General features: G+C 41.5%; 1 protein-coding gene across 5 annotated transcripts in view; it reads right to left on the reverse strand.

Moving 5' to 3' along the window:
- Positions 1 to 3,657: 3,657 nt before the first annotated feature.
- The window catches only part of FGF1 (fibroblast growth factor 1), a 154,001-nt gene continuing 143,910 nt past the window's right edge, over positions 3,658 to 13,748 (reverse strand). For all 5 annotated transcript variants that reach the window (XM_021005143.2, XM_078150501.1, XM_021005144.2 and 2 more), the window contains one exon: positions 3,658 to 8,058. In XM_021005143.2, the coding sequence (XP_020860802.1) occupies positions 7,870 to 8,058 (189 nt within the window). In that variant the 3' untranslated portion in view covers positions 3,658 to 7,869. The remainder of the gene's footprint in view (positions 8,059 to 13,748) is intronic.

A 13,748-nucleotide genomic window follows, 5' to 3' on the forward strand; every position in this document is an offset into this window, starting at 1 on the left:
GCAGGAGGTGTTTCCTCCTTGTTGTGCCAGAGGCAAAAACTCTTTTTGTGGGTGCTGGGCTGGGAACATGGGGGAGGGAAGGGAGTGAGTTGTACTTTCCATGGACCACTCAGCTAATGGTTGTCAATCCAAATGATAAGAAGCAGGGCTTGCCTTAGCTAGAATACTGGGACTGGAGTTTTGAGGACAGATTCAAATGCTGTCTGTCTCTCTCTACTAACGGTGTGATCAGGGGCAAGTCCTTTAATCTCTCTGAGCCTCAGGCATCTTCCTGGGTCATAGGTTTATGGCAATCTGGAATGGTGAAGGAGTTGTCCAAGATGAAGTAATGCCCAATCCTTCACTTACATTTGTAATTCAAACTGTAATCCTTAGAGATTTTCAAGTGAGACATGGTTACAAATCCTGCTGTTTGGCCAGGCGTTCTTAAATTGCTGATATTGTTTTTGGGAAATAAATCCTGTTCACTACTGAGAAGGCAAAAACATAGATAAAGGCAAATATATATGACATGTTGGGCAAGTAGGTGGCACAGTGGATAGAGCAGTGGGCCTGGAGTCAGGAAGACCTAAATTCAAATCCAGCCTCCGGCACTTACTATATATGACCCCAGGCAAGTCACTTAACCCCAATTGCCTTGCAAAAAAAAAAAAAAACAGAGCTAGAAAGGATTTCAAATACCATCTAGTCCAACCCCTCATTTTACAGAGAGTAGAAACTTGGGCCCGAGGAAGCTAAGTGACTTGCCCATGTCACACAGTTAATAAGTGTCTGAGGCAGAATTTGAACCTAGCTCTTCCTGATTTCTAGTCCAGAATTCTAATCTCTATACCATGCTGCTAGAGGGAATGCTTAGTAGGTGAGAAAATGGCATCCAGAGTTATGACTAGCATTTTACGACCTGAGACAAGTAACATAAATTTATCTTCTAATAAACTTCATAATTCACGATAATAAAAATAATATAATAATTAAGACAAATTCAGTTGAAAGAGGTTAGTAGTGGCTCATAGGTGAAAGCATCTAGTAACTTCTGATTTTAACTAAATGCAGTCGTTTCTGCAAGGCTTTTACATGAACTTCTACAAGTCCACAAGCTAAATTTTCATGCTTTTAAATTTTCCTGCCTTAAGACAAAGCCTCATTCATTCTTCCTTAGTTGTAGCTCTGATGGCACCAAGTTTCCTATTTGGGACTCTTCTATAAGGAGAATTTCAAAGATTACAGGAGAGGAGTAAAGGGACTAGCAGTTTTAAAATAAGCCTTCAGACTTCCTGAGTGCAGAAATCTGCTGAGTCCAAGACTGCACTCAGTTGTGGTTACTTATGGAATTTACATTATTACATTCGTTTTACATTATTAGTAGCAGATCAGGGTGGCAGAATTCACTGGTTTGTGCTGTTGCCGACTTTAGAACTGATGGTTTCTGGAACATCATCTTGTTTGTTCAGAAACAAATTGTGGCTTTGAAAACACTGAAATACTGTGATAATACAAGGTCAATCAGGCAACGGAAGGGTGAGGAGAGAACAGGGCCATCTCTGGTGGGGAGAACCATGATTCTACACAGCTTGGAAAGCCAAAAGAAAAAATGGGCTGTGTTATCTCATGTGTAGACAGCATGAATACATACTACCTAATATTTGTGTGCAGTGCCTTTTTGACCCATGTGGTGGTGGTGGTGGTGCTGAATCATTCGGTTGTGTCCAACTCTACATGACCCTGTGGACTTTTGTCCTCGGGGTTTTCTTGGCAAAGATACTAGAGTGGTTTGCCATTTCCTTCTTCTTTGATCTGTGTAGTTGGGTTCAACCACAACTTTGCCAGACATTGATATACTGTTCCACGAAGATCTGGAAAGACTTGTGTGCAAAGATTTGTTTAAAGAGAGTTTTGCTCGGTTTGGCAACTTAGAGAGTTTGATAAGCAAAACATGACATTCTTCTGCCACCCCCTCCCATATACATCATAACGGTCTTTCTATTCACTTTCACCTAGGAGAATTCCCCAGTTTCCTTCAGAGTACAAGTCAGGTGCTACTTCCTAGCTGAGGTCTTCCCTGAGCTCCTCAATGATAAGGGCTCTCCATCTTGAAATGACCTTTTTATACACTTTGTATTTATTTTTTGGTTTCCATTGAAGTACAGAGCTAGAGCTGGGAGGCATCTCAGAAGCCACGTAGTCCAATCCCTTTACTTGAGAGATGAAGAAACCAAGCCCCAGTGTGGGGTCCCTATTGGGGGAAAAGCCACAAAACACAGGAAAAAGTGAAAGCCGTAACTTAAACACTGTGACAAGTGAAAACCCAGGCATAGTGACCAGTGAAAACCATAATGAGGACACGGTGACCAGCACATTACCAGTACACAAACCAGCATTTGGGCATTTGCCCAAACACCACTGGCTTAAAGCCCAGGTTGGTTACTAGGCAGAAACCTGAAAATATCTACCAATCCATAATGATATGCTCTACAGCTCCTCCTCCCTTTGTCTGTTTCCTGTACTTATCACTGAGCTTTCTTGAGGTCTTTGCGGGGATCGATCCTCTGCAGAGATTGTTTTACCTGGCTGCTGCTGCCCCAGACTGCCCCTATGTAAGTAATCCAATTGATTAAACTACTACCTATAATCAGTCTGGAGCTTCTGGCCTCTTTCTTTGGTATCAAATTAGCCCCTCTGTTTGGGGACATGGTGAATATCACTGTGTGTGGGAATTCTGGGCAAGACACCCAGGGAGGTTAAGTGACTTACCCAAAGTCTCAAGACAATGAACTTCAGAGTCAGAATTTGAACCCAAAGTCCTCAGGCTCCTGTGTTGTTTCTATTACCTCCCCCTCCCCCAAATAAGAATGGAAACTCCTTGAGGGCAAGGAACCATTCCCTTTTGTCTTTATATCCCCAACACCTAGCATAGTATCTGTTTAGTACCATACACAGTACCATCCAGTAGCTGTTTAATACTACATATTTGTGGCACCGAATTGCCTTGAAGGCAAGATAAACTCCTACTGCCCCTTACTGAAACACACTATTTTAAAGGAAATCCTTTTGGTTTTCTCAAGGCATACGTCAGTTAGTTCCTTAGGAAAGCAAACTGGTCAACCATACAGACACTACCCCAGTTTTGATAAGATTGATAATAAAAAGAAAGAGTGTAACAGGTTATAGGACCCATCTCTTTGGGGGGGGGGGGGAAGAGGAAGGGCTCATTGGGATACACTTCTCAGATCATTATTTGTTGTTGTTATTGTTGTTGTTTTCATTTCAGTCATGTCTGACTCTTTGTAACCCTCTTTGGCAAAGACAGTGGAGCGATTTGCCATTCCTTCTCCCCCCCCCATTTTATAGATGAGGAAACAGGCAAACAGGTTAAGTGACTTGTCCAGGGTCACACAGCTAATAAGTAAGGTTGGATTTGAACTCAGGTCTTCCCGACTCCAAGCCCAATGTTCTATCCACTGTGCCACCTAGCTGCCCTACTTCCTAGATCACAGATGCCCAAATACACAGAGATTCCCAGTTTTCAATATATGAATACCAGTGAAAGAAAGATGCTCCAAAAGGTATTTCTCTGTGAGTGATGCTGAAGGGGATTCTTTAGTGGAAAGCTAAGTGGACATTACATAAGGAAACATTAAAGGCATTCTCAGAGAGTCATTCTGTTATTGAACTTTTATTATCTTTGGTAAGATGCTGAGCCATACAAAATGGAGAACCACATGAGACCATGGCTAGGTTTCACCTGCAGCCCCTTAACTGAATACCAGATATGCTGCTAATGTAGCCCAGGTCCTGTCTTCCAGACCTTTTTAGGGATGGTTAGTTTCCCATCATTCACATGAAAGCCTCTGCTTTAGCTCCAGCCCATACCCCTAAACCTGGTCACCTTTCTTGCACATGCTCACTGTTGGTCCCAAAGGGCCCACATCTGCTACCACTTCTGGGGGAAAAAATAACAACGCACACACACAAAACAATGGAAACCCAAGGGCTCCTGCAAGTAAGTAGGCCAGGAGCATCAAACAATACATCATTAGTTGGGTTTACAAATAGGAGCACATTACAGACAGGCCAGAGAGAATGATACATGTAAGGAAAATAAAAAATAGTGGGAGGGGATCTCTCCTTAAAAACAAACCAGAGAAAGTTCCAAATGGAGCAGGGAAGGAAGGAGCCAAGCACAAGGCCACTAGGTTCTGGCAAATTTTCCTTTCAGAATTAGAAAGCTTATCTTTCTGGACTGCTGACACATTTACACAGTTGGTATGGATGCTATGGTATACTTTGACACACCCTTTGAAGATCTAAGGGGATATTATATTAGGGGATAACGTGAGGTTTTTTCACTGATGGAAGTTGCTCGATCTTTAGAGAACAGGACATCTGGTACTCAATTTCATTTCCTCAGCCAACCGAGTAAAATGAATGAATCAGGCCACTGATTTTTACATAACAGAAAGGAATGGATCTGCAATATGTTTCTTATATAACAAGCATCATGCCCTAGGAGAGCTCATAATGGCAAACTCTGGTGTTACTGCAGGATGAGTCATTCCAGTCTCAAACCAGCCAGGTCACATGACTTGGCACCCGGGTCCCCAATTGTTGTCACCCCATTTCCCCATAGGTTTTAGGTTAGTCACGAAAGCAAACTGAATCAGTTTGTGGAAAAACTCTGCTTCTGGGCAGCAGAGTCTCAGGTACTGGCAGGATGGTGCCACAGAAACAGAGGCCCTGTGTTCAAACCTCCAGTTTTGCTACTTCCTATGTGACCCTTGACCCCTCTGGGCCTTAATACATCATCTGTAAAATGAGGGAGGTGAATCAGATGGCCACTCTGGTAACCGCTAATTTTACAGTCCTATGATTCTCTAGCTTCTAGCTGTAGCCTTGGTGCAGAATAGAGTCAAGAAAGAAGCAGTTGCTGAATTAATGTCAGCATCCTGATGGTTCTGTGACAATGAGGGTCTGCCTCTAAAATAACAAACTTCTCTCCTATCAGTTAGCAATAGCATTTAATGTTTCTTGGATTGAACTCAACAATAAATCATTACAGACTATTAGAAATCCCTTGAATTTCCTCTTTGGATAATTTTTATTCTGACTGAGATATAATGGCAGAGAGATATTGTCCAGAATTGCACTATCCCTAGCTCCTTCATAGGGTTTGTTAATAGGATCAAATGAAATAATTGATGTGAAAGGAGATCACAGAAGGGAAAGGAGTATAGAGTAGCATTATTAATTACAGTCTTAGCCACTTTATTTGAATTATTCAGCAGCACTATGACTTTAAACACCTTTTCTGGGAGCTGTAACTTTTCCTTCCAATCTCAATGTGACAGTTCTGTTGCTAAGGTGTTTTCTCACTTCACATTGGCTCAGCTCTCTCATAAGAACCTGTGAGGAAAGCTTCAATCAGACTTTCAAGGTCCATGAGACCTTGCTCAGAGTTATGGTGCTGTCTCCTCTGTCTTAGACAAGACGCTTCTCTGATAGAGAATTCATAGCAGCACAACAGGACACCAAAGACAAAGAAGAAAAAGAGATATCTTCTTTTGTGAGTAAATGTAATATGAGTTATAGAGAATTGACTATCATGTGATAACGGCCATCATCTTTAATGAGTGAATATTAATGAGGTTTAACTGCAGGTGGTCTCTAGATGGTTTAAGTATATGATGAAAACATATGCTCTCAATAAATAATATGGAATAGGAAAGCCATTAACAAGACAGCAGTATCATAAGTCAGAGATGAGCTATATTTCTACAAGCTCGCTAGCCATATGGTTTGAGTTTACTTCAAGCAAGAAACATTAATAATAATTGAAATACTACTTTTCCTTTGGTAAGATAGTAGCTAGAGTTGTACCATTTGTGAAATGTGCCTTTGATAGACCTCAAGATACTGCTCAAAAGGCATCTATTTCACCGTTAGTGGAACACTTAAAGTCAGTATTTTTTTAAAGAGCAGGAATTAGGAATTTTTGTGCCTGGCAGAACTGTAATTAGCACAGGGTGACTAGGATGCCATTATCTCAGGAGGGAGGCATTCTTCTTATTTGCAACAGATATCCACCAGACCTTTGCTCATGGGTGTAATGCCCATCCCTATTCCTTCACTGCCTTGACTAATCTCACCCTAGTTGTCTTGTCACTCTACGTCATGCACTGTTAAACCAATATAACTCTAACCAGAATGCTTTGGGCCTAGGGACAACCAGGAAAAATAATACTGGTTGTGTACATTGCCTCCTACCCACACATACACAGACTTTACTTTCCCCAGGTGCTGGAATTCCTAGCTATATCTTTGAAGCTGGGGCAAATTTGCTGAGTTGCTGGTGGATGAGGCAGGGGTGACAGCAATAGTCTGCCCTGGTCAGTGCAATCGCGCAAGGAGAGAGAGCAGTCTGTCCATCAGAGATTCTAGAGTACTTCTACAGCATAGTGTAGAGGTATGGGGGGCAGCAGAGGAGGGGCAGAGTGGTGAGGCATAGTAGAGGAGGAAATGACCCTGGGAGTGGGTTGCCATGGCAATGACATCCTGGGAGGGGCCAAAATAGGGATGGACAGTCTTTTGGACTGCTCCGTGAAAGAAGAATGACCCATCCCTGGAGGCTGGTACCCTATGTCCTATGCTATAATTCTGTTTTGTTACTTGTTTTGACTTTTTTAATATAGGCATAAGCATGATGCAAGCAGTTCCTTGGAGTGTTTGGGAGGCCTGCTGAAAGCAGGAGTACCCCCAAGGTTCATGAGCAGGGCATTTTAAGGATGCTAGTTGAGAGGGAGAGGGTCTGTTTGCAAAGTTTCATTGGAATTTCAGAACTTAGAGTTATTCTGTAGCTCCTTAGCTCTCTTCTGCTCCTTCATAATCTCTTAGGGCTCCCAACATCTCTATGACCTCTAAGGTCTTCTCCAGCTATGACCTCTGCTCATAAAGGGTAAAAGGCTCCACTATTTATAGAGTTAATTTCTCCTTCCTTCTATTTTCTAAATTCCTTCTATTTGAAGGCCACCAGACAATATATTTCCCCTTTGGTACAATCTGACACTTAACCGATCAACTCTTGTTTTTCTTGCTTTTTCACATCAGCTTTATCTTGTACCCAACCTAAAACCCTTCATTGGTGTCTACTGTTCCCAGCAACATTCTACTCAAAGTCTTGGAAGGTTGAAGAAGCATAAGGATTTTCTATCAGTTAATTCTCCTTCTCCTCCTCCTCCTTCTCTTTCTTTGTTCCTTCTACCTTGAGATTCTCTTCCTTTCAGGGTCTTGTCCGGCCTTTCCCATTTGCAGCCGTTCACATCTACTTGGTTCTGCATCCCTGATCCCGCTTTCTGTGGGTGGCCCTCCCCTGCCCCAATCTTGTAATAAGTTACTCTGCTAATATTTGTGGGGTGTTAAAAGGAAGAGGGCTTTGAGCCAGGTGTTTGGGGAAAAGAGCAGACGGGGTTTGCTACCTCAGAGAGGAATTGTATGCAGTTACTAATGACTCATTTGGCATGTCCCTTAACACACTTCATTTGGCCCCACGCATGCACCTTTGCATTTGAGAGGCCTGTCCTGCTGCTGAGATCCACATAACAACGGAAAATCAAAACACAGCCTGGGACAGCCTGGCCTGTTGGCCCTAGCAGCATTTTGGTCCATTTGTGCCGAGCTTTAACTAGTGCAAACAGCTTTGCATAAGAGGGGACAAGGAATTTAAAAGCACGTAGTTTGCAAATAGAGGTGGCTGTTGATCTCAGGGTCAGGCTACCCAATAGGCAAAGGGACATTTAGGAATCCAGAAGAGAGGGAAGGAAGTGTTTGAGACTCCTGGGATTGTTCTGGAGCGGCCAACACCTGGTTCAGATTTCCTTACTCAGATGAGAGGGGAAGAAACAGGATGGCTTTCTGGCCATAGTGAGTCCTGGGACCTCTTTTGCAGCTTCCATTCTTCTTGAGGCCAACAAACCAATTTTTTTCCGCATGCTTCTTCGATACGTAGGTGTTGTAATGATTCTCCTCCAACCTCTCCAGGAACAAGCATTCTTCGCTGGGTGTCTGCTACAAAAAACAGAGAAATGAAATCTATTAGAAATGCCTCCCTTTCTATCCCTAGGACAATGCAGACAAAACACCTAGGGGAGGAGGAAAGTCTAGCCTACCGTAGTCTACTCCATATGTAGTATTCACTGAGGGCAAATTTGAAGTCCCCTTTGGAAGGAAAATGGTGAAATGCTACCATTTCATCCTGTTGAACTTCACTGAGCAAGGTTAGATTTGTGTAGAACCTCAGGATTATTATTGTGAATATAAACTCCCATTATAGACAAGACTATAGACTTAGAAAAGGCAGGAAATCTGGCTGCATTTAATTCTACCCCTTCAGTCTATACTCAGGAAGTTGCTTTCTAAAAATAAACCCCCAATATCAAATCTAGATCTCTAACCCTGACCTCTCTCCTAAGCTCAGACTTTTTATTTCTAACGAACAGTAGATGGGCTGACCCCAAAAGGCCTTTCCAGTTCTGAGATTTTGGGATACAGTCTCCAGCTGGATCTCCCATTAACACCTCAAACTCAGCAAGTCTGAAACCAAACTTTTTCTCTTTTCTACAAAATCTGCTCCCCCTCTTGACTTTGCCTTTTTAATAAAAATGATTTTTAATCACAGTCTAACACATTTCTAATCCCCTCCCCCATCATAGAACAGAAAGAAAAACAGCCAAAGGTGACTAACAAAAAAAACCAAGACTGACACAACATTCTGCATCCATAGTCACATACCTCTCTATAGGAGGAGAGAATCATCTCTTGTCTGGACCTAAAATTGATCGCTTCAATTAATCTAAATTCAGCTGCCTTTTAAGATTGTTGCAATTTATGGGACATTAGTTACTGTCTCTATTTTTTTAACCTGGTTCTGTTTATTTAACTCTGTATCAGTTCATACAAATCTTTCTTTGTATCTCTGAATTCTTAATATGTGCCATTTCTTATAACACACTAATATTCCATTACATTCATTGACCACGATTAATTCAGCTATTCCCTAATCAATGAGTATCTATTTCCTCTCCAGTTGCTTGTTTTGCTTTGGTCTTTTTGTTACCACAAAAAAAAAAAAATGCTGTTATGAATATGCTCACATATATGGGATGTTTCTTGCTGTTTTTTGTTTTGGGGGGAGTATATATCCAATTATGGGATCACTGTGTCAAAATACAGGAATTATTTTAATTACCTTTCTTGAAGAATTCCAAATTTTTTCCTCCTAATTTTTAAATTGTTATCAATTGTACCACCATTTACCTTGGTGGGAACCTTGATACTACTACAGTCCAGAGATGTCAAATACCCAACCTGCAGACCACATACTCCTGTGTGCTGCCTGAACTAGATTAAAATGTAGTTACTATCTGATTTTAATGTGCTGCTATAGTAATAAAAAAGAAATATATGTGTGTGGTTTTCTAAGTCAATATGGAGTCCATAGGAATTTGTATGTACAGTTTAGTATTTCTATTGGACTTTGTTTCTATTTGACTTTGATACCACTGCCATAGACTCTTCCCTTCTCAGGTTACACATATGATACAATTCAGGACTTGTCAAATCTTGTCAATATCTCTCCTATCCATCTATCTCTACCAGATTACAAGCCATTATTGTCATCTGCATGGACAATTACAGTAGTCCTCTAACCAGTCTCCCTGCCTTCAGATACTTCCTCCTTCCTCTATCCTGTAAACATTTGCCAGATTAATCTTCCTTATCATTAATTGGATCATAACATTACTACCTTCAAAGCCCTGAAATGGTTCTCTGTGCTCTCCTAAGCAAGGCATCGTAGTACAGTGGGGAAAATGTTGGATTTGTGGACAGAGGACCTGAGTTCTAATTGCGGTCCTTTCACTTACTATCTGTGTGACCTTGAACAAATCATTTATCCTGTCTGGACTTCATTGGACTGTATGACCTTTAAGGCACAAAATTTATGGTCCTAAAGGAAATTCAAAAGCCATATTTTAGGAAAGATATTGATAAGTTGAAGATTATCCCAAAGAGATCAACCAGGATATCAAATAGGATTGGCAAGTCACTTAACCCTGTTTGCCTCAGTTTCCTTATCTGTCAAATGAGTGGAGACTGAAATGGCAAAGCACTCCAGCTTCTTTGCCAAGAAAGCCCCAAATGGGGTCATGAAGAGTCAGACATGACTGAAAAATCCAACTTTGTCAAAAGATTTGGAAAGTGGGAATCTTTAGACTGTAGTAGAGAAGATTGCGGGGACTGGGAGAGGGCTAGAGGAGCAGGCTAGCTGCCTTTAGGTGTCTGGAGGCCTGCCATGGGGAAGAGATGTTCAATTTCATCAATCTGGTCCCAAAGAGCAGAGCTGGGAACAATGAGTAAAAGTTGCAAAGATGTAAAGTCGCTTGAGATAAGGAAAAACTTCCAAACAAAGATACAGAGTGGAATTGGCTGCCTTCAGAAGGATAGAGCTCCCTCTCATAAGAACCTTAGGCAAAGGCTGGATGACCACTTGTCAAGTATGCTGTGGAGGTAATTTTTGCACAGGTTTGTATTGGACTAGGTGGTCCCTCCTCATCTTCACTTACTGGCATCCCAGGCTTCCTTTGAGCCTCAACTAAAATCTCATGTTCTTCAGAAAGCTTTTCACAACCTTTCTTAATTCTAATGCCTTCCTTCTCTTAATTATTTCTCATTTATCCTGTATACAGCTTGTTTGTATGTAATTGTTTGTTTCTCTCCCCCATTATATTGTATGCTCCTTGAAGGCAGGGACTGCCTTTTGCCTCTTTTTGTATCCCTAGTGCTTAGTACAGTGCTTGGCACATTGTAGGTACTTAATAAAATTTTATTGACTGATGAGGCGGTCAGTCAACAATCACTTATTAAGCACCTATTTCTTGCCAAGCACTCTACTAAATGTGAAGACAAAAATCCATCAGATTGTGACTTCTTTGAGGACAGGACTATCTTTTGCCTCTCTTTGTATCCCTAGTGTTTAGTATGATGGCTAGCACATTGTAAACACTTAATAAACACTTATTGACTAAGAAAGGCAAAAAGACAGTCCCTGCTCTCAAGGATCTCACAATCTCATGAGGGAGACAGCATGCAAACTATGTAGAAATAAGACATATGGGGTATACACTGAAAGGGAACACATAACCGACATACACAAGGATACGCAAGAGAGAGAAGACACTAGACTTAAGAGGCATCAGGAAAAGGTTTTTGTAGAAAGTTGGGTTTTAGCTAGGACTTGAAGGAAACCAGGGATGCCGGAAGGTGCAAATAAGGAGGCAGAGAATTGCAAGGATAGGAGAGAGCTAAAGAAGATGCCTGGAGTATGGAGAGAAAGTGTGTTGTTTGATGATGACAGCGAGAAACAGTGTCACTGGACTGAAGAACACACGGGGGCAAGTCAGGTGGAAGAAGACTGGAAAAGCGAGGGTGTTGAGTTATAAAGGGCTTTGAACACCAAACAGGAGCTTATATTGGTCTTGTGGGTGATAAGGTACCACTAGAGTTGAATGAATAGGGAGGTGACACGGTCAGACCTGTACTTTAGGAAGGCTAATCTGAGAGCTGAGCAGAGGGTAAACTAGAGGTGGGAGAGACTTGAGGCAGGGAGACCAACTGACATATTGCATATAGTCTAGGCATGTGGTAATGGGGGCTTAGACTAGGATGGTGGAAGTGATAGAGGAGAGAAGGGGTCACAAATGAGAGATTTTACAAAGGAAAATAAACAGCCCTTTGCAACAGATTGGATATGTGGGATAAAAGGAGTTGAGGATGATACCTAAGCTATGAGCCTGGGTCAAAATGATAATACACTGGACCACAATAGAGACATTCAGGAGAAGAAAGGGTCGGGGGTGGGAAGAGGAGGAAGATAGTGAGTTCAGTTTGGGACATGTTCAGTTTAAGACGTCTATGGTATATCCAGTTCACGATGTCCAATGGATAGCTGGAGATGCAAGTATGGAGGTGAGGAGAGAGTTTAGGGCTGGACACACAGATCTGAGAATCATCAGCACAGAGAGAGTAACTGAATCTATGGGAGCTAATGAGATCACCAAGTGAAAAATATAGAGGGAGAAGAGAAGAGGCCCAGATGAGAGCCCTGCGAGACACCCAGGGTCAGCAGGCATATATAGATTAAAATTCAGCAAAGGAGACATAGGAATAGCCAGACCAGCAGAGGAATGAGGAAAGAAAAGTGTCACCAAAACGAAAGAGAAGAGAGTATCAAGGAGAAGAAGATGATCGGTGGTATCAAAGGCTGGAGGCGACTAGATAACTCAGTGGATAGAGCACTGGGCCTGGAGTCAGGAAGACCTGAGTTCAAATCTGGCCTCAGATACTCACTAGCTGGGTGAGCCTGGGCAAGTCACTTAACCCCTGTCTATCCAATCCACTGGAGAAGGAAATGGTAAAGCACTCCAATATCTTTGCCAAGAAAACCCCGTACAGGATCACAAAGAATAGGATATGATCTAATGACTGAACAACAGCAATTAAAAGCTGGAGTGCAATCTCAAAAGGAAAAGGACTGAGGAAAAAGCCATTAGATTTGGCAATTAGATTAGATCATTAGTAACTTTGGAGAGAGAAGTTTCAGTTGAACGATGAGGTTGAAAGCCAATCTATGGAAAAGGAAGACATCACAACCTTTCTCTATTGATTTATGGTGTAGGGAAAGGACATCTTCAACTCAATGTTTCTGAATGCCTATAGAGAGAATCATAACTATAACTGCCCTCTCCAATAATTTGTTTTCCCAGTGGCCTCATGGTGTCCCCAGGAACCTTGTGTCCCTGGATCTCACACTACTCTCCACTCAATGCATCCCAAAAAGTTGATTTAAGGATGCATTTCCAGGTTACTTGCCCTATGCATATTGTGTGACCTTGTACCAAAATATGTATGTGTGTGTATATATATATATATATATATATATATATATATATGTATATATATATATGTATGTATGTATGTATATAAATATGTATATACACACACACATATATGTGCATGTACGTATGAGTGTGTGTGTATATATATACATACATATGTTATACACACACACACACAATGCTTATTGAGTATATATATGAATAACACACACTGATTCTTTCAGGGTTTTAGGGTCCCGCTCCTTGACAAGGAAGAAGGCTGCTTTTTCTCTGCATATCATAGAGTTGTATCTGGATCAAAACAGACACTCCAAGACACAGAGAGGTTGTCACAGATTGAATTTTGGGCTAAAACTGGAATAGAACAAATTAATCAACTGGTTAAGTACTGAGCATCTATTCTGGTATTCAGCACAAGTCTAAACACATATTGCTTGATCAAAATACTAAAATACATCCAAACTGATATTCGCGTCAACAATTTGGGTATCCCTCCCAAAGGTGCAGACCATGCCAGGCCATCCTATATGTGACTCTTTCCACCACAAGTTCACCACTGGTGGACCACCAATTGTGCTCATGGTCTTCCTTGAGTTCCCTGACATCACAAGGACACCAATGAATCACACAGGTAGTCTGTCATCCCATGCTCTCACCATATGACTAAACTAATTTTTCTTTCAATTGTACATTACTTTGGTAACATCCTTTTGGACATGTAATCAATCAGCGAATTTCCATTGGCTGATTACTCGTCCAAAGAGTATTTTCTGAGTGCCTACCACATATATACTAGGCCCTGTG

Source organism: Phascolarctos cinereus, unplaced genomic scaffold, assembly GCF_003287225.1.
Source record: "Phascolarctos cinereus isolate Bilbo 61053 unplaced genomic scaffold, phaCin_HiC Scaffold_2;HRSCAF=192, whole genome shotgun sequence".
In the NCBI taxonomy this organism is placed as follows: domain Eukaryota; kingdom Metazoa; phylum Chordata; class Mammalia; order Diprotodontia; family Phascolarctidae; genus Phascolarctos; species Phascolarctos cinereus.